At 51.5% G+C, this 26,057-nt stretch overlaps 1 protein-coding gene across 2 annotated transcripts in view; it reads right to left on the bottom strand.

Annotated features, from left to right (window-relative positions):
* Nucleotides 1-26,057, bottom strand: part of LOC144805937 (NACHT, LRR and PYD domains-containing protein 3-like) — a 509,894-nt gene that overhangs the window by 86,924 nt on the left and 396,913 nt on the right. For both annotated transcript variants that reach the window (XM_078672409.1, XM_078672405.1), the window contains one exon: nt 12,700-12,891. In XM_078672409.1, coding sequence (XP_078528535.1) covers nt 12,700-12,891 — 192 coding nt within the window. The remainder of the gene's footprint in view (nt 1-12,699; nt 12,892-26,057) is intronic.

The raw sequence follows: 26,057 nt of genomic DNA, 5'->3' as shown, positions 1-26,057 counted from the left end.
CCTTAGAGGCACCCTCATTTACAGGCCTCCAGGCACGAGATCTCAATTCAGCGACGACATCACAGACTTCGTCAGCCCGCACGCCCTCGCCTCCGAGAACTACATTCTTCTAGGAGACCTCAACTACCACCTTGAAAACATACTCGACAACACCACCACCCTTCTGGACAACCTGTCCAATCTCGGACTCAAACAACTTGTTGACACCCCCACTCACACAGCCGGACACACGCTCGACCCTATCTTCACCTCCAGCAAGCACATCTCCTTCGATCACACTACAGCTCTCCACTGGACGGATCACAGCTGTGTTCACTTCAGCTACAAAACCACCCTGACCCACAACTGTCCACAACCCATTCCCCGGAGAAAATGGAACAAAATCACCACCGACCAACTCCTCACATCACTCAACCAAAACCCTCCCACCCTAGCAATGGACCCAGACCAAGCGGCCACCAACTTCAGGCAATGGATTACCCACAGTGCGGACGAACTAGCACCCCTGAAAAAACACCAGTTGAAATCATCCAGCAAAAAGGCTCCCTGGTTCAATGATGACCTTAAAAAATCCAAGAAGACATGCCGCACCCTGGAGAAGAATTGGAGAAAAGAACCAACCTCAGACAACATGGCCTCCCTCAAGACAGCCACCCGCAAACACCACCAACTGAAAAAACCCAGAGCAGACCCCTCAGAACTGAAAAACTACCGACCCATATCCCTCCTCCCTTTCCCGGCCAAAGTCATCGAGAAAGCCGTCAACAGCCAACTCGCCGCCTTCCTTGAATCCAACAACTCCCTGGATCCCTCACAGAACGGCTTTCGAGCCAAACACAGCACCGAAACCGCCCTCATTGCGGCGACCGATGACATCCGAGCACTCCTGGACAACGGAGAAACAGTGGCCCTCATTCTACTCGACCTCTCCGCCGCCTTCGACACTGTCTGTCACAGCACCCTCATACAACGCCTCAACAACATCGGCATACAAGGAAAAGCCTTGGACTGGATCATCTCGTTCCTAGCTGGGAGAACCCAGAGAGTCAGACTCCCCCCATTCTACTCAGAGCCCACCAAAGTCATCTGCGGCGTACCTCAAGGTTCCTCACTCAGTCCCACCCTCTTCAACGTCTACATGAGTCCTCTCGCCTCCATCGCACGTCAACACAACCTCAACATCATCTCCTACGCCGACGACACCCAGCTAATCCTTTCACTCACCAAAGACCCCAACACCGCCAAAACCAATCTTCACGAAGGTATGAAAGAAGTAGCCGAATGGATGAAACAGAGCCGCCTAAAACTCAACTCAGACAAATTGGAGGTGCTCATCCTAGGATCCTCCCCCTCAGCTTGGGACGACTCATGGTGGCCTTCCGCTTTGGGATCAGCACCCACACCCACAGACCATGCACGTAACCTTGGCTTCATTCTAGACTCCTCTCTCTCAATGTCCAGACAAGTCAACGCCGTATCGTCCTCCTGTTTCAACGTCCTTCGCATTCTCAAAAAGATCTTCCGCTGGATCCCCCTCGAGACAAGAAAGACTGTCACCCATGCACTGGTCACGAGTCGACTAGACTATGGCAACACACTTTACGCCGGAATTACAACAAAATTGCAGAAAAAGCTCCAGCGTATCCAAAACGCGTCAGCGAGACTCATTTTAGACATCCCGCGCCAAGAGCACATCACCGGACACCTAAAAAATCTCCACTGGCTTCCCGTCAACAAGAGAATTACTTTCCGCCTTCTTACCCACGCACACAAGGCCCTTTATAATCTGGGACCCGAATGCCTCAACACCCGGCTGTCCTTCTACATTCCCACCCGCCAACTAAGATCATCCAATCAAGCCCTCGCCGCAGTCCCGCGCATCCGAAAAACCACCATGGGTGGCAGATCATTCTCCTTCCTGGCTGCCAAAACCTGGAACTCACTCCCCACCCACCTTCGCCTTACTCAGAACCACATCTCCTTCAGAAAAGAACTGAAAACCTGGCTATTCGACAAATAGTGAACCCCTCCCTCTAGCGCCTTGAGACCCTCTGGGTGAGTAGTGCGCTATATAAATGCCCGAACTTGAACTTGAAGGGTCGGACATGGTACAGTATCTCGAGGATTGGCTAAAGACAGTGGTGGCGCCAGAGGGCCTGTCCACCTTCTACACCTTGGAGAGGTGCCAGCGCGGCCGCCTCAGCAGGGGAGACAGCCGCGGCCGGTGGTGGCCGGGCTGCTGCACTTCTGTGATCGAGACTTCATATTGCAGAAGGCGCACGCAGACGGCCCATTCCAGGTAGACAACAACAGGGTCAACATCTTCCCAGACTACACCTATGAGACCCAGCGCCGGCGAACCTCTTTTCTGGCCGTCAAGAGGGAATTGCGCAATGAGGGCATCCAGTACTCCCTCTTATTCCCAGCCAAGCTTAGAGTCATAGTGGACGGTAAAACATGGTTCTTTGATACCCCGCCCCGGATGATGCCGCTGCCTGGCTAGAACTTTATAAGACGGGAAAGGATGGAGCTGGAAATTGCACATTGGTCGCTACAGAGGGAAACAAGCCGCGGAAATCACGACGAAATAGGAGCAGACGGAGGGGACTGAAGAAGCCTTCATCGCCTCAGACGGCGGCGAGAGGCGAGATGTACTAGAGGTGGTGTCCACGCTGTTGGGTGCGCAGGGGCCCCCTTCGCTGGAGGGCACGGACTCGGAGAAGGAAGGTAACCGATCTGAATCAGAACATTCTCAAACGAACAGCGAACATTTGCCAAAGGTAACTCCGGAAACGGCGGAAGGAATGCTGGATGAGCGGTGAACGGACCTGGGGGGGGGCCTGAGGGGAGGACTTGGAGCTGGTATGGACTCTTGGGTGGGACATGTTTGGGGGTTGTGGCTTCATGGGGTTTAGAGGGGGGGTGGCGCCTGAGGGTTCGAATTACAGTGGGCTTGGTTGCCCTGTGAGGTCTGATAGAGTAGGGCAGTTCCACGTTGGTGCATAGTCCCCCCTCATTGCCCTTATGGCATGCTTTCAGCAACTGCTGTGAGACTTAGTAGTTTTTTCCTGTTCTTGGGAGGGTGGGTGGGGTTGAATGTGCGGGGGGATGTTGGGGAGGGGCAATCACCGATGCAAGCATGGAGACGAGGTTACAATTGTACGGGGAACAATGGGAGAATGGTTGATTTGGCTAATCTACGTTGTATGGCCTGGAATGTGAGAGGGCTGCACACAATGACGCGGCGCCACAAGGATCACGCTTATCTGGTTCGCCCGGGGGTACACATTGCACTACTCCAGGAAACACATTTAACGAAATCGGAAAGTATAGCGCTACAGCGCAGATGGAGGGGCCAGGTGTATAGTCAAGTCAAGTCAAGTCAAGGAATTTATATAGCGCGCTACATACCCAGAGGGTCTCAAGGCGCTTGAAGAAGGGTGGGGAATTATTTGTCGAATATCCAGGTTTTAAGTTGCTTTCTGAATGCTAGGTGGTTCTGAGTAAGGCGAAGGTGAATGGGAAGTGAGTTCCAGGTTTTAGCTGCTAGGTAGGAGAAGGATCTTCCTCCCATGGTGGTTTTGTTGATGCGAGGTACAGCAGCAAGGGCTTGATTGGGAGAGCGTAGTTGGCGGGGGGGGGGGGTGTAGAAGGAAAGTCGTGTGTTGAGGCATTCGGGTCCAAGTTCGTAAAGTGCTTTGTGTGCGTGGGTTAGGAGGCGGAATGTAATCCTCTTATTGACGGGGAGCCAGTGGAGGTCTTTCAGGTGACCAGAAATGTGGTCTTTACGCGGGATGTCTAGTATGAGTCTGGCTGATGCGTTCTGGATGCGTTGGAGTTTTTTCTGAAGTTTTGCGGTGGTACCGGCGTATAGGGTGTTTCCGTAGTCCAGGCGGCTTGTAACCAGTGCGTGGGTGACCGTTTTTCTAGTTTCGGTGGGGATCTAGCGGAATGTTTTTTTGAGCATGCGAAGAATGTTAAAGCAAGACGAAGAAACGGCGTTGACCTGTCTGGTCATCGAGAGTGAGGAGTCCAGGATGACGCCCAGGTTCCGTGCGTGGTCCGTCGGGATGGGTGCTTTTCCAAGGGCCTCTGGCCACCAAGAGTCGTCCCAGGCGGAGGGGGAGGTACCTAAGATAAGGACTTCTGTTTTGTCTGAATTCAGTTTCAGACGGCTGTGCTTCATCCACTCGGCTACTTCTTTCATTCCTTCATGTAGGTTGGTTTTGGCGGTGTTAGGGTCTTTAGTGAGTGAGAGGATCAGTTGAGTGTCATCAGCGTAGGAGATGATGTTGAGGTTGTGTTGGCGTGCGATAACCGCGAGGGGGCTCATGTATACGTTGAAGAGGGTGGGGCTGAGAGAAGATCCTTGTGGTACGCCGCAAATGACTTCAGTGGCCTCTGATTTGAATGGTGGGAGGCGGACTCTCTGAGTTCTTCCGGCAAGGAACAAGGTGATCCATTCCAGTGCTTTTCCTTGGATTCCGATGTTTCTGAGGTGTTGTAGTAGGATGCTATGACAGACTGTGTCGAAGGCTGCGGAGAGGTCGAGGAGGATGAGGGCGACTGTGTCTCCATTGTCCAGTAGAGTTCGAATGTCGTCTGTTGCAGCGATGAGTGCAGTACCTTATGCTCAGCTTTTACTAGGGGAGCGCTGATTTGGATTAGAGCGGGGGTCCCCTTCCAGATGACTAGGCAAATGATAGACCCTGAGGGCCGGTTTGTGGCTATCGAAGGTAAGCTGAGGGGTAGGGATATTGCCTTTTGTAGTGTATATGCACCAAATATTGACCAGTTGGGATTTCTGGCAAGGGTATCTGGATTGTTGGCACACTATCTCGCGGGCCCCTTATTGATGGGGGGGACTTCAACTCTATTACGGACGTATCCCTGGATAGATCACACCCCCCTTGCCCGAATCTCCGACGCATCGCTTGACCAAGGGTAGGCTTGACTGGCAGACACGTTGGGGACTGGTAGACGTTTGGCGTGCGCAACACCCAAGAGACCGAGACTACTCATATTTCTCTGGCATGCATGAGCTGCATGTGAGGTTAGATGCGGTGCTGTGTTCACCCGCGGTATTACCAACTATAGTACAAACTGAATACCTAGCCAGAACGCTATCGGATAATAACCCGCTACTGGCCACTATGCAATGGATGGCCGGAATCTCATGTGTTCCCACGTGGAGACTGCGCCCCGAGACGCTAGACGACCCGCTCTTTCAAGTGGCGATAGAGGAGGGGATCACCCACTATTTCGCAGAAAATGCTGGCACGATCGAATCGCGGGCCATGGAATGGGATGCCTTTAAGGTTGTTCTGCGGGGGCTCTGTATAGGGAAACAAGCGGGGGTACGAAAAGTTCTATTAGGCGACTTGGCCGCGGCTGACAATAAGCTACGTCAGGTGGAGCTGCTGCGGCCGGGCCACCCCGAACTACAGGCGGAGTTTAACACGGTGAAAGAAGCGGTGGCTAAGGAGGTGGAGCGATTGCGTAGCTTTGACTATAAGGCTTACGCGATGAGGGTCCATGCGGAAGGGGACAAGGCAGGTACTTAACTGGCCTGGCTCGCCAACCCTTTGAAAAGAAGCTCCTCCATTCTGGCTCTCGAAATGGAGGACGGAGAAGTGGTTTACACACAGAACGAGATCCTGCAGCGCTTCATGCGCTACTATGCGGAACTATATAAGAGTAAGCTAATGGCCGGCGACCCTGCCATTGATGGTTTCCTGGAGGGAGTGAGCCCACCGCAATTGGAGCAGGAACAGGCGAAAGAAATAGGCAGAGACATAGAGATAGGGGAGATCCGAAGGACCATTTCACAAATGGCCCGCAACAAAACCCCAGGGCTCGATGGGCTGCCCATAGAATTCTGTGAGAAGTATGTTGACCTGCAGGCACCCAAACTTCAGGAAGTTTATAGGGAGGCGAAGAAGATGGGGCGGCTGCCCCAGTCAATGCGAGAAGCACTGGTGATCCCAGTGTTGAAACCGGGGAGAGAGAATGGGGACATAGCTTCCTATAGACCACTATCGATGTTAACAACCGACTACAAGATACTGAGCAGCATATTAGCGACCCGGTTTCTAACTTATATGACCGCGCTTGTACATGAGGATCAGGCTGGCTTCATACCAACGCGGAACACGACCACAAATATCAGGCGGTTGGTGCGCATACTAGAGGAAGACCACCCGAGGGCGCGCCGACCAGTGGTACTATCGGTGGATATAGAGAAGGCATTCGATAGCCTAGAGTGGGAGTATCTGTATAAAGAAATGGGGCATTTTGGACTGGGCGGTGATTACCTGCAATGGACAAAAGTCTTATATGCATCAGCGGTGTCTGGAGTGAAAGTGGGCGCGCTGATAACTTCGCAATATTCGGTAGAACGAGGGACGAGGCAGGGCTGCTCGCTATCCCCATTGCTGTTCGCCTTAGCAGTAGAGCCCCTCGCGATTACGATTCATACGGTCGGTCAACAGCTCGTGTCGCTATACGCGGATGACATGCTCCTTTTCCTTGAGGATGCAGATGAAGCACTAGCGGGAGCTGAGACCTTGCTCTCACATTTTGGAGCTAGCTCGGGCCTGAGGGTTAATTGGTCCAAAACGTGTATGTTCCCGGTGAGACGAGGAGAGCCCCGACCCGACACGATCCGAGAAGTGAGGTGGGAGCCCACCTGCTTGAAATACTTGGGAGTATACATTTATCACACGTCGACAGATATGTTGGAGGGTAATGTGGGTCGCGGTGTGAGAGCGCTGAAGGGCAGCATGGCCTTTTGGTCCACCCTCCCACTATCGGTGCTGGGCCGCATAGCCCTACTAAAAATTATAGCGCTCCCTTGCTTCCTCTATTATTTTCGGACATTGCCAGTGTGGATACCGAGCTCCACGTTTAAAACATTGAAATCACTCATAGTATCCTTTCTTTGGGGTACAGGCAGACGGAGGGTTGCGCAGGCGACGCTCATACGACCTAAAGTGGAGGGCGGATTGGCAGTCCCTGACTTCGAGCTGTACTATCTGGCGGCCCAATTGCAGATCTTTACGCAGGAAGTGGCGCGAGAATTTAGAGGATCGGATCATAAGGGAGGCATAGGAATACAGCGCCACATCCTCTCTTTTATTACGCTGCAGCAGAAGTTAGACCTCAAGGGACTCCTGACAGAAGAAAAAACACTCAGACTCTGTTGGAATCGCTCCCAACGTAGAGTGGGAGTGGCAACCGTACGCGCCTGAGATCCCGCTGCGAATGGTGACGGTGTTACCACATGGAGGGGACTGGTCGCAGTCGCAGATTTGGGAAGAAGCGGGACTTCAGATGCTAGGAGACCTATATGAGGACGGAACTATGCTGCCCTATCAGACGCTCCTGGAGAGGTTTGATTTACCTAAAGGAGGTTTCTTGCTACATGCGGCACTGATGAGAGCGATACAAGCGCACTGGCGGGAGGTGCTGATAGAACCTAAGACGTCGATGGCCTGCCAATACACCATGATGGCGGCAGGGACGTTCAAGGCGGTTACTTGCCTGTACTCTAGGATGCTCAATGAAGGGTTAGCCCCCTTGGAAACATTGAAAGGAAAGTGGGAAATAGATTGGATGCAGCCTGGGCACAGATTGTGAGAAGGGCTTGGAAGAGCACGAGAAATACACGATTTTAGCTAATACTGCACAGAGCGTACTTGACATCAGGAAAAATTCAGAAATATTTTCGGGTAGCTGAGGCGGCATGCCCTAGGTGCACGAGAGCTGGGGTCCTATACTGCACAGTTACTGGGAGGGAGTGGGACACACCCTGACCGAGATTACAGAGAGACGATTAGAGATTGATATAGCCACCAGCATACTACACTGGTTCCCCCACACATCCAAGAATAAGATCATGAGCAAGTTTGTGGATATGGAACTTATATTAGCAAAGCGAGAAATTACGAGGCGCTGGAAGGCAACAGTAGGACCCAGCTACATGCGGTGGAAAGGCGAGTTTTTAAAATGGGCCAACAGCGAGAGCGCGTTGCGATATCAGCTGGCGCGTAGGAGGAACAATAAGAAAGAATTAGAGGCTGCAACAGCGTGGGAGGTATTAGTGCAGGCACTACGAGAATATGGGCCGCGGGATGAGGGAGCTGAGGAAGTAGCTGGCTGAGAATAACCCTGGGGCATGACAGGTACATACTACATATTCGAATGCGGTAACTCCAGTACACGCAACACAAGAGGAATAAAACTGATTATGTCCGTCGGTGATGGTGAGGGTTAGGGAGGGGAGAAGGGGGGTACAGTTTTGATAGTAGGGAGTTGCGGGGTTCAATGTTGAAGGGGCGCGGTTTCATTTGGAGAATTGAATATACAGAGTTGGCATATAATCACACTGGATGTGGGTCAGTGGGCGGGGGACTGCCGATTGACTCTGAGGGGCTGATATGATAATTGTGATGTGAAATGTAACAAATTTTTTCTTTTATTATGCACAAAAAAAACAATAAACTACGGCTTTAAAAAAAATCAAGGTCTGATGAGATGGGGGAGCGGCATTTACTGCCGTATAGTTGGACGATGTGACAGGCTGCATCATATCTGTGGGAGGGCTTTGATTCGGTGGACTAACCTTCTCAATATTATCTAGGGTATTTATAATCTTCTTAAAGACATTGTCAAACTGAGTGAGGTTTCTGTCAGATGCTTGAATGAGGATGATTCTGTTGTTATAAAGGGATATGGTAAGCTCTGCATTGAGGTCGAATGAGGGGTTGAAAGTTAAGCTTGAAGAGTGGAATATAAGACTGCTTTAAGGTCGAGCTTTTCTAGCACAGCACAATGAACAGCTTTCTTGAGTATACTCATGAAACATTCAACAAGGCCATTTGCCTGTGCCAAAGAGGTGTGCTCTTCTGATGCTTCACATTAAGATGACTGACAAAATCTTTCAATTTTCGACTGTTGTATGGTGGCTGTTGTCAGATTTTAAGACTGAAGGAACACCCCATGTCGCGAAAATGCCATCTAATCTCTTGATGACTCCTTCCTGAGTGATAGATGAAAGATCTTCAACCAATGAAAAATGGGAGTATTCATCAATAATCACCATCAGGTGATGTCCATTGTCAAGAGGACAAAGACTTTACCAACAATTATTTCCCGTACATGTTTTGGCAACTCAGACACACTTAAGGTGTGCTGATTAGTTTTTGATGACAAGCAATTATATGAATGAATGAGTGAATGAGATGATGTTATAAAGCGCGCATTACCCGAGGGTGTCTTAGCGCTGAGCAGATTCAGTCCAGAAAGAACGAGGGGGTTATAGGTTTATGGGGTGGGGGGAGGAAAAGACCAGGTGACCTCCTTAACTTAATGTGGAAACAGCCAGGTCTTCAGTTGCTTCCTAAACACCTGCAGCGCCGGTTGTGCACGGAGAGCCAGGGGGAGAGAGTTCCATAGTTTTCCTCCCTGATAGGCTAGCGTTCTGCCACCCCAGTTAGCTCGTTTGATTCTAGGGAACGTCACCATAAGGCTCCTCCTGGGCATATACCAGGAGAACTGCTCTTGAAAGTACGATGGGCCTGTCTTATAAAGCGCCTTGTGCATAAGGCACAGTGCCTTGAAAGACGCCCTTTTCTCCACAGGCAGCCAGTGCAGATCATGCAGTAAACTGGATAACGGTTAGAATTTAGGAATTTTCAGAAATGTCCGTGCTACAGCATTCTGAAGAGACTGCAGTTTTCTTAGTGGATATTTTGAAGCCCCTAGATAAAGGGAATTACGATAGTCCATTTTGGATGTGATGAGGGCCATCATCACCGCTTTTTGCAGGTCGAAGGGAATGTAAGGGAGAACTTTTTGAAGTACACGCAGCATAAAAAAGCCTCCCGACATTACTGCATTAATTTGAGCAGAAAACACAGTTTTGTGTCAAATAATACTCCCAAGTTTTTAGCCTTCTGCACTGGCTTTGGAAGGTTGCCCAACTCTGCCGGCCACCAGGACGTATTCCAGAAAGAGGTCTCTCTCCCAAAGAGTAATACCTCCGTTTTGTCCGAGTTTAATTTAAGGCAGTTGGTCCGCATCCAACGTGCCACTGCCGTCATACAACTGCAAAAAATGTCAGTGTCTTTCTCAACCTGAGATGAGAAGGAAACCACTATCTGTGTATCGTCAGCATATGACGGTACCGTCAGACCAAAACTGAGAATCAATTGTACCAGGGGAGTCACAACACAAAAAGAGTGGGACTAAGTGCCGAGCCCTGCGGTACTCCGCAGGGGAGCGAGAAAGAATGTGATTTTGCGTTTCCCATCTCCACCCACTGAGTTCTATCTGCCAGAAAGGAGCTCAGCAGTACTAGTGCAGATTTCCTGAAACCCAAAGCTGACAGACGCTTTATAAGTAAAGCATGGTGGACCGTATCAAAGGCGGCAGAGAGATCCAAGAGGATTAGGGCTGCTCTGCCGCTTTTGTCCACTCTTATTCTTACCTCCTCAGCTGCAGCTACCAGAGCTGATTCTGTGCAGTGATTAGCTCTGAACCCATATTGGGCCACATCTAACAACTGATGCGCGTCCAGAAATGCTAAAATGTCTTCGTTCATAGCCTTTTCTAGCAGTTTGGCCAGGAAGGGAAGTCGAGAGATAGGCCGGTAGCTTTCTACAAGCTTTGGGTCCAGGGAAGGTTTCTTCACCAAGGGAAGAATAGAGGCTTTTTTCCAACAACTTGGGTAGTGCCTGGAGCTAAGCACTTCCTTCAGTAGGGCCTTAAGTGGTCCAACCACCATTCTTGTCACTTTGTTAAAAATCAAGGGGGGACAAGGGTCCGAGGGTGCACCAGATTTAATGGAGCTCATAAGGCTGATAACTTTCTCCTGTGAGAGAGGAGAGAACTCCGCAAAATAGAAAGGAGCTCCTTCCTCTAAGGATGTCACTAAGGTGATATCCTCAGTCTGATGAGGGGAGAGATTGGATCTACATGATTTTAAGGAGAACGCTTTAAAGATAGTGTTGACCTTGAGTTGAAAGAACTTCGCCAGCTTGTTGCAGAACGGTACATCTGGTACAAAAACGTTGCTATTGTTCCAATTGGACAGGTTTTTGACCGTTTTGAAGAGTTCCCTGGTGGAGTTTGCCGCGAGCCTGGTCTTTTCTGAGAAGTATTTAATATTTTCTGTGTTGATTACCTGTTTATACTCCAGGAGACATTTCTTGTATTTGGCTCTTTCTTCCAACCCATAGTCTCTCCTCCAAGTACACTCCTGCAGCCTGCACTTAAGCTGTTCTGCTTTTAGTGCTGGTGAGAACCAAGGAGCCGCAGGGTTTTTCCTATGGCTCCTTAGTGTTTTTTCAGGTACCACTTTAGAGCAAGCCGCGTCAAGCCATTGTGTGAAGCTAGTAGTGGCACAGTCTAAATTGCTCTCAGGCAGAGGAGCTGATTGAGATAGGGCCTCACTCAATGCTGCCACTTTAGTATGCTTCCAGGGCCTGTATTTTATTGTTCTGTTAACAGTGGTGCTATCTATTTTGTTGCTTACATGACAGACCTTCAAATCTTTTTCCACTCATTCATCGAGATAAGGAAACCAGACTCGGTTTTGGAGAGCTCATTTTGTGGCAACGATTCCACGATGTCCTTCATAGGCCACTTTGAATATCTGTTGTCGCAGGCTCTCTGGAATCACAATTCTCTAACCGCGTAATATAATTCCTTCTTAAGTAACCGATAATTTGTCTTTGAAATTTTTTAATTTCTGGTATTCACTGTCACTGGCAAGAGGTCGAGTGTGCTGGTTCCAAGACTGAAGTGTAATAATATCCTTTAGTTTCAACATGTCACTGTCTTGGCTTGTGACAGTGACAAACTGTTTGAATGAAATGTAGCAGGTGTATTCAATCTCACAATGAAATGTATGATATTTCATGAAATGTATATAGGTTTCAGCCATTTAGGAGTACAATAACACTGTATTAGCACACGTTATTATACTCGTATTCCACAATGACAATCTTCAGCTCTTTTGATTGCAGCATGATCTTGTAATTTGCTGCTGCTCTTTGAACACCTGGTTGCATCGCCTTTTAGCGTTATTGCTCTGTTTGCTGTATAGCTCTATGTTGCTGAGTAGCGCAGTGCCTCTTTTTATGGCCAATGATTTGTAGACTTCTCAGCCAATGATGTGTAGATTTCTCAGTGAAGATTTCATTATCGTTTTCGTCTGGAGTTGCACTTTGACTCCACATACGCCAAACGTCGGTTCTGCACTTCGACTGAGGCACATGTGGCATGCACAAGCAGTTTGCTAGGCCATGGCAAACTCCCTGGGAGAGCATTGTTGATCTTCGGGTTTCGTATTCCCCATCTCGTTGCCAGTTATAGCGTCCTCCTCAGCCTGGGTACCAGCCAATGACTATGCCACACATTGAGGATGGAATTACACGTCTTTATTCATCTGCGTGTAACCAAGAACTCAACATTCTAAACCGGCATTCTCTCCACTAAACCCACACACCCTTACGTCACAGTTCTACGGAGTACATCATGAACCAAAAGGGTGCCCCTCATTTCTAATTCACATAGCACTACACCAGCTATGCACACTGTATTTCATGCTGAATTCCCACCTCGCTGTCTCTTCTACCCCCATCAACGGTACACTGACATACCTGTAATTGTCAAGAAACAATTGCATCATCTCACCTCAGAGTCTGAATCTTGCAGCCAGGATGCTTCAGTCCTTCACACAGCTCTTCCACTCCAGGGACTGGCATTTTAAGATTAATCAACCCTAGGTCATTCTTGCTCAAGCTGAGGTATGTGAGAGATGAGTTTGTTTTGAGAAGTAAGGCGAGATCTCGACAGCATGAGCCAGTGAGTAAGCATTCATCCAACCTGTAGGAAACGGACACAAAATACAGCAGAGCCTGTGAAAAGATACTGCAGCTTCAGTTTAGACTCATTTCTCTCCTGTCACTGACCTCCCCAAATGCAGCTATGTCTCTTTTTGATGCTTCTTCTCTGTCTGACTGCAGCTCTAAATGCACGCTTACGCCCTACTTATAAAAGCCTTAGCAGATCTTATTTATTATTTACTGTTCGCAAGGTTTTTTTCTTCGTCTTTCAAGTGTTTTTTCAATCCTAGTACAAAACAGTAAACTTAGTACTATGCACATTTTTCATTAAAATTAGTTGAACATTGATGTTGTTGGTCCACTTATGAATAATGAGCAGACCAGTGGCAGAGGGTGCTACATAAAAGGCATGCGTTAATTCTGCCTGGGGTTTCTTCTAGAATATGTGCAGACTTTGAGGTGTGAGTCTGTGGAAGGCTAGGGTCGGGTGCTCACAGAACAGTCTATAGGAGGCTAGGGTCGGGTGCTCATAGAGAGTCAGGTGCTAATAGAACAGCCTATGAGAGTCTATGGTCAGGTGCTCATAAAACAGTCTATAGGAGGCTAGGGTCGGGTGCTCATAGAGAGTCAGGTGCTAATAGAACAGCCTATGAGAGTCTATGGTCAGGTGCTCATAAAACAGTCTATAGGAGGCTAGGGTCGGGTGCTCATAGAGAGTCAGGTGCTAATAGAACAGCCTATGAGAGTCTATGGTCAGGTGCTCATAAAACAGTCTATAGGAGGCTAGGGTCGGGTGCTCATAGAGAGTCAGGTGCTAATAGAACAGCCTATGAGAGTCTATGGTCAGGTGCTCATAAAACAGTCTATAGGAGGCTAGGGTTGGGTGCTCATAGAGAGTCGGGTGCTAATAGAACAGCCTATGGGAGGCTATGGTCAGGTGCTCAAAGCACAGCCTACAGGAGGCTAGGGTCTGGTGCTGATAGAACAGCCTATGGGAGGCTATGGTCAGGTGCTCAAAGCACAGCCTACAGGAGGCTAAGGTCAGGTGCTGATAGAACAGCCTATGGGAGGCTAGGGTCAGGTGCTCAAAGCACAGCCTACAGGAGGCTAGGGTCAGGTGCCCATAGAACAGCCTATGGGAGGCTAGGGTCAGATGGTGATAGAACAGCCTATGGGAGGCTAGGGTCAGGTGACCATAGAACAGCCTATGGGAGGCTAGGGTCAGGTGCTGATAGAACAGTCTATGGAAGGCTAGGGCAGGTGCTGATGGAACAGCCTATGGGAGGCTAGGGTCAGGTGCTGATAGAACAGTCTATGGAAGGCTAGGGCCAGGTGCCCATAGAACAGCCTATGGGAGGCTAGGGTCAGGTGACCATAGAACAGCCTATGGGAGGCTAGGGTCTGGTGCTGATAGAACAGCCTATGGGAGGCTAGGGTCAGATGGTGATAGAACAGTCTATGGAAGGCTAGGGCAGGTGCTGATGGAACAGCCTATGGGAGGCTAGGGTCAGGTGACCATAGAACAGCCTATGGGAGGCTAGGGTCTGGTGCTGATAGAACAGCCTATGGGAGGCTAGGGTCAGGTGATCATAGAACAGCCAACAGGAGGCTAGGATCAGGTGCTTATAGAACAGTCCATGGGTCAGGTGCTGATAGAACAGCCTATGGGAGGCTAGGGTCTGGTGCTGATAGAACAGCCTATGGGAGGCTAGGGTCAGGTGACCATAGAACAGCCTATGGGAGGCTAGGGTCAGATGGTGATAGAACAGTCTATGGAAGGCTAGGGCAGGTGCTGATAGAACAGCCTATGGGAGGCTAGGGTCAGGTGCTGATAGAACAGTCTATGGGAGGCTAGGGTCTGGTGCTGATGAAAAAGCCTATGGGAGGCTAGGGTCAGATGGTGATAGAACAGCCTATGGAAGGCTAGGGTCAGGTGACCATAGAACAGCCTATGGGAGGCTAGGGTCAGGTGCTGATAGAACAGCCTATGGGAGGCTAGGGTCAGATGGTGATAGAACAGTCTATGGAAGGCTAGGGCAGGTGCTGATAGAACAGCCTATGGGAGGCTAGGGTCAGATGGTGATAGAACAGCCTATGGGAGGCTAGGGTCAGGTGCTGATAGAACAGCCTATGGGAGGCTAGGGTCAGATGGTGATAGAACAGTCCATGGAAGGCTAGGGCAGGTGCTGATAGAACAGCCTATGGGAGGCTAGGGTCAGGTGACCATAGAACAGCCTATGGGAGGCTAGGGTCAGGTGACCATAGAACAGCCTATGGGAGGCTAGGGTCTGGTGCTGATAGAACAGCCTATGGGAGGCTAGGGTCAGATGGTGATAGAACAGTCTATGGAAGGCTAGGGCAGGTGCTGATGGAACAGCCTATGGGAGGCTAGGGTCAGATGGTGATAGAACAGCCTATGGAAGGCTAGGGTCTGGTGCTGATAGAACAGCCTATGGGAGGCTAGGGTCAGGTGACCATAGAACAGCCTATGGGAGGCTAGGGTCAGGTGCTGATAGAACAGTCTATGGGAGGCTAGGGTCTGGTGCTGATAGAACAGCCTATGGGAGGCTAGGGTCAGATGGTGATAGAACAGTCTATGGAAGGCTAGGGTCTGGTGCTGATAGAACAGCCTATGGGAGGCTAGGGTCAGGTGATCATAGAACAGCCAACAGGAGGCTAGGATCAGGTGCTTATAGAACAGTCCATGGGTCAGGTGTTGATAGAACAGTCTATGGGAGGCTAGGGTCAGGTGCCCGATAGAACAGCCTATGGGAGGCTGGGGTCAGGTGCTGATAGAACAGCCTATGGGAGGCTAGGGTCAGATGGTGATAGAACAGTCTATGGGAGGCTGGGGTCAGGTGCCCATAGAACAGCCTATGGGAGGCTAGGGTCAGGTGACCATAGAACAGCCTATGGGAGGCTAGGGCCAGGTGCTGATAGAACAGCCTATGGGAGGCTAGGGTCAGGTGCTGATAGAACAGTCTATGGAAGGCTAGGGCACGTGCTGATGGAACAGCCTATGGGAGGCTAGGGTCAGGTGCTGATAGAACAGTCTATGGAAGGCTAGGGCAGGTGCTGATGGAACAGCCTATGGGAGGCTAGGGTCAGGTGCTGATAGAACAGTCTATGGAAGGCTAGGGCCAGGTGCCCATAGAACAGCCTATGGGAGGCTAGGGTCAGGTGACCATAGAACAGCCTATGGGAGGCTAGGGTCAGGTGCTGATAGAACAGTCTATGGAAGGCTAGGGCCAGGTGCCCATAGAACAGCCTATGGAAGGCTAGGGTCAGGTGCTGATAGAACAGCCTATGGGAGGCTAGGGTCCGATGGTGATAGAACAGTCTATGGAAGGCTAGGGCCAGGTGCCCATAGAACAGCCTATGGGAGGCTAGAGTCAGGTGCTGATAGAACAGCCTATGGGAGGCTAGGGTCAGGTGACCATAGAACAGCCTATGGGAGGCTAGGGTCTGGTGCTGATAGAACAGCCTATGGGAGGCTAGGGTCCGATGGTGATAGAACAGTCTATGGAAGGCAAGGGCAGGTGCTGATAGAACAGCCTATGGGAGGCTAGGGTCAGGTACTGATAGAACAGCCTATGGGAGGCTAGGGTCAGGTGACCATAGAACAGCCTATGGGAGGCTAGGGTCTGGTGCTGATAGAACAGCCTATGGGAGGCTAGGGTCAGATGGTGATAGAACAGTCTATGGAAGGCTAGGGCAGGTGCCGATGGAACAGCCAATGGGAGGCTAGGGTCAGATGGTGATAGAACAGCCTATGGAAGGCTAGGGTCTGGTGCTGATAGAACAGCCTATGGGAGGCTAGGGTCAGGTGATCATAGAATAGCCAACAGGAGGCTAGGATCAGGTGCTTATAGAACAGTCCATGGGTCAGGTGCTGATAGAACAGCCTATGGGAGGCTAGGGTCAGGTGCTGATAGAACAGCCTATGGAAGGCTAGGGCCAGGTGCCCATAGAACAGCCTATGGAAGGCTAGGGTCAGGTGCCCAATAGAACAGTCGATGGAAGGCTAGGGTCAGGTGCTGATAGAACAGTCTATGGAAGGCTAGGGCCAGGTGCCCATAGAACAGCCTATGGAAGGCTAGGGTCAGGTGCCCGATAGAACAGCCTATGGAAGGCTAGGGTCAGGTGCCCGATAGAACAGTCGATGGAAGGCTAGGGTCAGGTGCTGATAGAACAGTCGATGGAAGGCTAGGGTCAGGTGCTGATAGAACAGCCTATGGGAGGCTAGGGTCAGGTGACCATAGAACAGCCTATGGGAGGCTAGGGTCAGGTGCTGATAGAACAGCCTATGGGAGGCTAGGGTCTGGTGCTGATAGAACAGCCTATGGGAGGCTAGGATCAGGTGCTGATAGAACAGCCTATGGGAGGCTAGGGTCTGGTGCTGATAGAACAGCCTATGGGAGGCTAGGGTCAGGTGCTGATAGAACAGTCTATGGAAGGCTAGGGTCTGGTGCTGATAGAACAGCCTATGGGAGGCTAGGGTCAGGTGACCATAGAACAGCCTATGGGAGGCTAGGGTCTGGTGCTGATAGAACAGCCTATGGGAGGCTAGGGTCAGGTGACCGATAGAACAGTCTATGGAAGGCTAGGGCCAGGTGCCCATAGAACAGCCTATGGAAGGCTAGGGTCAGGTGCTGATAGAACAGCCTATTGGAGGCTAGGGTCAGGTGACCATAGAACAGCCTATGGGAGGCTAGGGTCTGGTGCTGATAGAACAGCCTATGGGAGGCTAGGGTCAGATGGTGATAGAACAGTCTATGGAAGGCTAGGGCAGGTGATCATAGAACAGCCAACAGGAGGCTAGGGTCAGGTGCTTATAGTACAGTCCATGGGTCAGGTGCTGATAGAACAGCCTATGGGAGGCTAGGGTCAGGTGCTGATAGAACAGCCTATGGGAGGCTAGGGTCAGGTGACCATAGAACAGCCTATGGGAGGCTAGGGTCAGGTGACCATAGAACAGCCTATGGGAGGCTAGGGTCTGGTGCTGATAGAACAGCCTATGGGAGGCTAGGGTCAGGTGACCATAGAACAGCCTATGGGAGGCTAGGGTCAGATGGTGATAGAACAGTCTATGGAAGGCTAGGGCAGGTGCTGATGGAAAAGCCTATGGGAGGCTAGGGTCAGATGGTGATAGAACAGCCTATGGGAGGCTAGGGTCAGATGGTGATAGAACAGCCTATCGAAGGCTAGGGTCAGGTGCCCGATAGAACAGCCTATGGGAGGCTGGGGTCTGGTGCTGATAGAACAGTCTATTGAAGGCTAGGGTCAGGTGCTGATAGAACAGTCTATGGAAGGCTAGGGCCAGGTGCCCATAGAACAGCCTATGGAAGGCTAGGGTAAGGTGCTGATAGAACAGCCTATGGGAGCCTAGGGTCTGGTGCTGATGGAACAGCCTATGGGAGGCTAGGGTCTGGTGCTGATAGAACAGTCTATGGAAGGCTAGGTCAGGTGCTGATAGAACAGCCTATGGGAGGCTAGGGTCAGGTGACCATAGAACAGCCAACAGGAGGCTAGGATCAGGTGCTTATAGAACAGTCCATGGGTCAGGTGCTGATAGAACAGCCTATGGGAGGCTAGGGTCAGGTGACCATAGAACAGTCTATGGAAGGCTAGGGCAGGTGCTGATAGAACAGCCTATGGGAGGCTAGGGTCAGGTGACCATAGAACAGCCAACAGGAGGCTAGGATCAGGTGCTTATAGAACAGTCCATGGGTCAGGTGCTGATAGAACAGCCTATGGAAGGCTAGGCTCAGGTGCTGATAGAACAGCCTATGGAAGGCTAGGGTCAGGTGCCCGATCGACACAGCCTATGGAAGGCTAGGGTCAGGTGCCCGATAGAACAGTCGATGGAAGGCTAGGGTCAGGTGCTGATAGAACAGTCTATGGAAGGCTAGGGCCAGGTGCCCATAGAACAGCCTATGGAAGGCTAGGGTCAGGTGCCCGATAGAACAGCCTATGGAAGGCTAGGGTCAGGTGCCCGATAGAACAGTCGATGGAAGGCTAGGGTCAGGTGCTGATAGAACAGTCGATGGAAGGCTAGGGTCAGGTGCTGATAGAACAGCCTATGGGAGGCTAGGGTCAGGTGACCATAGAACAGCCTATGGGAGGCTAGGGTCAGGTGCTGATAGAACAGACTATGGGAGGCTAGGGTCTGGTGCTGATAGAACAGCCTATGGGAGGCTAGGGTCAGATGGTGATAGAACAGTCTATGGAAGGCTAGGGCAGGTGCTGATAGAACAGCCTATGGGAGGCTAGGGTCAGGTGACCATAGAACAGCCTATGGGAGGCTAGGGTCAGGTGACCATAGAACAGTCTATGGGAGACTAGGGTCAGGTGCTGATAGAACAGCCTATGGGAGGGTAGGGTCTGATGGTGATAGAACAGCCTATGGAAGGCTAGGGTCAGGTGCCCGATAGAACAGCCTATGGGAGGCTAGGGTCAGGTGCTGATAGAACAGCCTATGGGAGGCTAGGGTCAGATGGTGATAGAACAGTCTATGGAAGGCTAGGGCAGGTGCTGATAGAACAGCCTATGGGAGGCTAGGGTCAGGTGACCATAGAACAGCCTATGGGAGGCTAGGGTCTTGTGCTAATAGAACAGCCTATGGGAGGCTAGGGTCAGATGGTGATAGAACATCCTATGGAAGGCTAGGGTCAGGTGCCCGATAGAACAGCCTATGGGAGGCTGGGGTCAGGTGCTGATAGAACAGTCTATGGAAGGCTAGGGCAGGTGCTGATAGAACAGCCTATGGGAGGCTAGGACAGGTGCCCGATAGAACAGCCTATGGGAGGCTAGGGTCAGGTGACCATAGAACAGCCTATGGGAGGCTAGGGTCTGGTGCTGATAGAACAGCCTATGGGAGGCTAGGGTCAGGTGATCATAGAACAGCCAACAGGAGGCTAGGGTCAGGTGACCATAGAACAGCCTATGGGAGGCTAGGGTCAGATGGTGATAGAACAGCCTATGGAAGGCTAGGGTCAGGTGCCCGATAGAACAGCCTATGGGAGGATGGGGTCAGGTGCTGATAGAACAGTCTATGGAAGGCTAGGGTCAGGTGCTGATAGAACAGCCTATGGGAGGCTAGGGCCAGGTGACCATAGAACAGCCTATGGGAGGCTAGGGCCAGGTGACCATAGAACAGCCTATGGGAGGCTAGGGTCTGGTGCCGATAGAACAGCCTATGGGAGGCTAGAGTCAGATGGTGATAGAACAGTCTATGGAAGGCTAGGGCAGGTGCTGATAGAACAGCCTATGGGAGGCTAGGGGCAGGTGACCATAGAACAGCCTATGGGAGGCTAGGGTCTGGTGCTGATAGAACAGCCTATGGGAGGCTAGGGTCAGGTGATCATAGAACAGCCAACAGGAGGCTACGGTCAGGTGCTCATAGAACAGTCTATGGAGCCAGGTGCTCACAGTGCAGCCTATGGGAGGCTAGGGTCAGGTACTAACAGCCTATGGGAGGCTAGGGTCAGGTACTAATAGCCTATGGGAGGCTAGGGTCAGGTGCTGATAGAACAGTCTATGGGAGGCTAGGGTCTGGTGCTGATAGAACAGCCTATGGGAGGCTAGGGTCAGATGGTGATAGAACAGTCTATGGAAGGCTAGGGTCTGGTGCTGATAGAACAGCCTATGGGAGGCTAGGGTCAGGTGATCATAGAACAGCCAACAGGAGGCTAGGATCAGGTGCTTATAGAACAGTCCATGGGTCAGGTGTTGATAGAACAGTCTATGGGAGGCTAGGGTCAGGTGCCCGATAGAACAGCCTATGGGAGGCTGGGGTCAGGTGCTGATAGAACAGCCTATGGGAGGCTAGGGTCAGATGGTGATAGAACAGTCTATGGGAGGCTGGGGTCAGGTGCCCATAGAACAGCCTATGGGAGGCTAGGGTCAGGTGACCATAGAACAGCCTATGGGAGGCTAGGGCCAGGTGCTGATAGAACAGCCTATGGGAGGCTAGGGTCAGGTGCTGATAGAACAGTCTATGGAAGGCTAGGGCACGTGCTGATGGAACAGCCTATGGGAGGCTAGGGTCAGGTGCTGATAGAACAGTCTATGGAAGGCTAGGGCAGGTGCTGATGGAACAGCCTATGGGAGGCTAGGGTCAGGTGCTGATAGAACAGTCTATGGAAGGCTAGGGCCAGGTGCCCATAGAACAGCCTATGGGAGGCTAGGGTCAGGTGACCATAGAACAGCCTATGGGAGGCTAGGGTCAGGTGCTGATAGAACAGTCTATGGAAGGCTAGGGCCAGGTGCCCATAGAACAGCCTATGGAAGGCTAGGGTCAGGTGCTGATAGAACAGCCTATGGGAGGCTAGGGTCCGATGGTGATAGAACAGTCTATGGAAGGCTAGGGCCAGGTGCCCATAGAACAGCCTATGGGAGGCTAGAGTCAGGTGCTGATAGAACAGCCTATGGGAGGCTAGGGTCAGGTGACCATAGAACAGCCTATGGGAGGCTAGGGTCTGGTGCTGATAGAACAGCCTATGGGAGGCTAGGGTCAGGTGACCATAGAACAGCCTATGGGAGGCTAGGGTCTGGTGCTGATAGAACAGCCTATGGGAGGCTAGGGTCCGATGGTGATAGAACAGTCTATGGAAGGCAAGGGCAGGTGCTGATAGAACAGCCTATGGGAGGCTAGGGTCAGGTACTGATAGAACAGCCTATGGGAGGCTAGGGTCAGGTGACCATAGAACAGCCTATGGGAGGCTAGGGTCTGGTGCTGATAGAACAGCCTATGGGAGGCTAGGGTCAGATGGTGATAGAACAGTCTATGGAAGGCTAGGGCAGGTGCTGATGGAACAGCCTATGGGAGGCTAGGGTCAGATGGTGATAGAACAGCCTATGGAAGGCTAGGGTCTGGTGCTGATAGAACAGCCTATGGGAGGCTAGGGTCAGGTGATCATAGAATAGCCAACAGGAGGCTAGGATCAGGTGCTTATAGAACAGTCCATGGGTCAGGTGCTGATAGAACAGCCTATGGGAGGCTAGGGTCAGGTGCTGATAGAACAGCCTATGGAAGGCTAGGGCCAGGTGCCCATAGAACAGCCTATGGAAGGCTAGGGTCAGGTGCCCGATAGAACAGTCGATGGAAGGCTAGGGTCAGGTGCTGATAGAACAGTCTATGGAAGGCTAGGGCCAGGTGCCCATAGAACAGCCTATGGAAGGCTAGGGTCAGGTGCCCGATAGAACAGCCTATGGAAGGCTAGGGTCAGGTGCCCGATAGAACAGTCGATGGAAGGCTAGGGTCAGGTGCTGATAGAACAGTCGATGGAAGGCTAGGGTCAGGTGCTGATAGAACAGCCTATGGGAGGCTAGGGTCAGGTGACCATAGAACAGCCTATGGGAGGCTAGGGTCAGGTGCTGATAGAACAGCCTATGGGAGGCTAGGGTCTGGTGCTGATAGAACAGCCTATGGGAGGCTAGGATCAGGTGCTGATAGAACAGCCTATGGGAGGCTAGGGTCTGGTGCTGATAGAACAGCCTATGGGAGGCTAGGGTCAGGTGCTGATAGAACAGTCTATGGAAGGCTAGGGTCTGGTGCTGATAGAACAGCCTATGGGAGGCTAGGGTCAGGTGACCATAGAACAGCCTATGGGAGGCTAGGGTCTGGTGCTGATAGAACAGCCTATGGGAGGCTAGGGTCAGGTGACCGATAGAACAGTCTATGGAAGGCTAGGGCCAGGTGCCCATAGAACAGCCTATGGAAGGCTAGGGTCAGGTGCTGATAGAACAGCCTATTGGAGGCTAGGGTCAGGTGACCATAGAACAGCCTATGGGAGGCTAGGGTCTGGTGCTGATAGAACAGCCTATGGGAGGCTAGGGTCAGATGGTGATAGAACAGTCTATGGAAGGCTAGGGCAGGTGATCATAGAACAGCCAACAGGAGGCTAGGGTCAGGTGCTTATAGTACAGTCCATGGGTCAGGTGCTGATAGAACAGCCTATGGGAGGCTAGGGTCAGGTGCTGATAGAACAGCCTATGGGAGGCTAGGGTCAGGTGACCATAGAACAGCCTATGGGAGGCTAGGGTCAGGTGACCATAGAACAGCCTATGGGAGGCTAGGGTCTGGTGCTGATAGAACAGCCTATGGGAGGCTAGGGTCAGGTGACCATAGAACAGCCTATGGGAGGCTAGGGTCAGATGGTGATAGAACAGTCTATGGAAGGCTAGGGCAGGTGCTGATGGAAAAGCCTATGGGAGGCTAGGGTCAGATGGTGATAGAACAGCCTATGGGAGGCTAGGGTCAGATGGTGATAGAACAGCCTATGGAAGGCTAGGGTCAGGTGCCCGATAGAACAGCCTATGGGAGGCTGGGGTCTGGTGCTGATAGAACAGTCTATTGAAGGCTAGGGTCAGGTGCTGATAGAACAGTCTATGGAAGGCTAGGGCCAGGTGCCCATAGAACAGCCTATGGAAGGCTAGGGTAAGGTGCTGATAGAACAGCCTATGGGAGCCTAGGGTCTGGTGCTGATGGAACAGCCTATGGGAGGCTAGGGTCTGGTGCTGATAGAACAGTCTATGGAAGGCTAGGTCAGGTGCTGATAGAACAGCCTATGGGAGGCTAGGGTCAGGTGACCATAGAACAGCCAACAGGAGGCTAGGATCAGGTGCTTATAGAACAGTCCATGGGTCAGGTGCTGATAGAACAGCCTATGGGAGGCTAGGGTCAGGTGACCATAGAACAGTCTATGGAAGGCTAGGGCAGGTGCTGATAGAACAGCCTATGGGAGGCTAGGGTCAGGTGACCATAGAACAGCCAACAGGAGGCTAGGATCAGGTGCTTATAGAACAGTCCATGGGTCAGGTGCTGATAGAACAGCCTATGGAAGGCTAGGCTCAGGTGCTGATAGAACAGCCTATGGAAGGCTAGGGTCAGGTGCCCGATCGACACAGCCTATGGAAGGCTAGGGTCAGGTGCCCGATAGAACAGTCGATGGAAGGCTAGGGTCAGGTGCTGATAGAACAGTCTATGGAAGGCTAGGGCCAGGTGCCCATAGAACAGCCTATGGAAGGCTAGGGTCAGGTGCCCGATAGAACAGCCTATGGAAGGCTAGGGTCAGGTGCCCGATAGAACAGTCGATGGAAGGCTAGGGTCAGGTGCTGATAGAACAGTCGATGGAAGGCTAGGGTCAGGTGCTGATAGAACAGCCTATGGGAGGCTAGGGTCAGGTGACCATAGAACAGCCTATGGGAGGCTAGGGTCAGGTGCTGATAGAACAGACTATGGGAGGCTAGGGTCTGGTGCTGATAGAACAGCCTATGGGAGGCTAGGGTCAGATGGTGATAGAACAGTCTATGGAAGGCTAGGGCAGGTGCTGATAGAACAGCCTATGGGAGGCTAGGGTCAGGTGACCATAGAACAGCCTATGGGAGGCTAGGGTCAGGTGACCATAGAACAGTCTATGGGAGACTAGGGTCAGGTGCTGATAGAACAGCCTATGGGAGGGTAGGGTCTGATGGTGATAGAACAGCCTATGGAAGGCTAGGGTCAGGTGCCCGATAGAACAGCCTATGGGAGGCTAGGGTCAGGTGCTGATAGAACAGCCTATGGGAGGCTAGGGTCAGATGGTGATAGAACAGTCTATGGAAGGCTAGGGCAGGTGCTGATAGAACAGCCTATGGGAGGCTAGGGTCAGGTGACCATAGAACAGCCTATGGGAGGCTAGGGTCTGGTGCTAATAGAACAGCCTATGGGAGGCTAGGGTCAGATGGTGATAGAACATCCTATGGAAGGCTAGGGTCAGGTGCCCGATAGAACAGCCTATGGGAGGCTGGGGTCAGGTGCTGATAGAACAGTCTATGGAAGGCTAGGGCAGGTGCTGATAGAACAGCCTATGGGAGGCTAGGACAGGTGCCCGATAGAACAGCCTATGGGAGGCTAGGGTCAGGTGACCATAGAACAGCCTATGGGAGGCTAGGGTCTGGTGCTGATAGAACAGCCTATGGGAGGCTAGGGTCAGGTGATCATAGAACAGCCAACAGGAGGCTAGGGTCAGGTGACCATAGAACAGCCTATGGGAGGCTAGGGTCAGATGGTGATAGAACAGCCTATGGAAGGCTAGGGTCAGGTGCCCGATAGAACAGCCTATGGGAGGATGGGGTCAGGTGCTGATAGAACAGTCTATGGAAGGCTAGGGTCAGGTGCTGATAGAACAGCCTATGGGAGGCTAGGGCCAGGTGACCATAGAACAGCCTATGGGAGGCTAGGGCCAGGTGACCATAGAACAGCCTATGGGAGGCTAGGGTCTGGTGCTGATAGAACAGCCTATGGGAGGCTAGGGTCAGATGGTGATAGAACAGTCTATGGAAGGCTAGGGCAGGTGCTGATAGAACAGCCTATGGGAGGCTAGGGGCAGGTGACCATAGAACAGCCTATGGGAGGCTAGGGTCTGGTGCTGATAGAACAGCCTATGGGAGGCTAGGGTCAGGTGATCATAGAACAGCCAACAGGAGGCTACGGTCAGGTGCTCATAGAACAGTCTATGGAGCCAGGTGCTCACAGTGCAGCCTATGGGAGGCTAGGGTCAGGTACTAACAGCCTATGGGAGGCTAGGGTCAGGTACTAATAGCCTATGGGAGGCTGGGCCAGGTGCTCATAGAGGGCCAGGTGCTCAAATAACAGCCTATAGCAGGCTATGAATCAAGTCAAGTGTTTATAGAACATCCCAAAGGAGGGTAGGTGTAAGAAAGTGCCTCTTTTGACATGGTTAGACCCCACAGTTTGTCTGGTGTATGATGGGATCTCAAATTGAATGTGCACTCGGTCCCTTATAACCAGGTTCTGAATGCCAGATCTCTTTCCTAAAACTGTACCACTTTTTGGCACTACTTCAGCACCCCCTGTAAGTACCTAATAAGTGGTACCCCTGAAGTGGCACTGAAGAGAGTTCTCTAGGTTTGCAACACAAACATGCCACCCCAGAGACCCCTCACCAAGACCATGCAAACTGCCATTGCAGGCTGTGGATCTTGCTGCTAAGAAAACTGAAGTGTCAACATGGCACCCGTCCTGTGTGCCATACCCCCATTCACTGCATGAGGTATAGGTATGTCACCCCTACTGCAAGACTTTTTAGCCCTAAGGCAGGGCGCACTATATCCAATGTGTGGACATATCTGCATGAGCAGATATGAGCCTGCAATATCTGAGCCATGTTTGGATATTGTAACTGCACAGGGAAGCCATAG

Source organism: Lissotriton helveticus, chromosome 1_2 (assembly GCF_964261635.1).
Source record: "Lissotriton helveticus chromosome 1_2, aLisHel1.1, whole genome shotgun sequence".
In the NCBI taxonomy this organism is placed as follows: Eukaryota; Metazoa; Chordata; class Amphibia; order Caudata; family Salamandridae; genus Lissotriton; species Lissotriton helveticus.
This window is presented reverse-complemented; position numbering and strand designations above follow the sequence as displayed.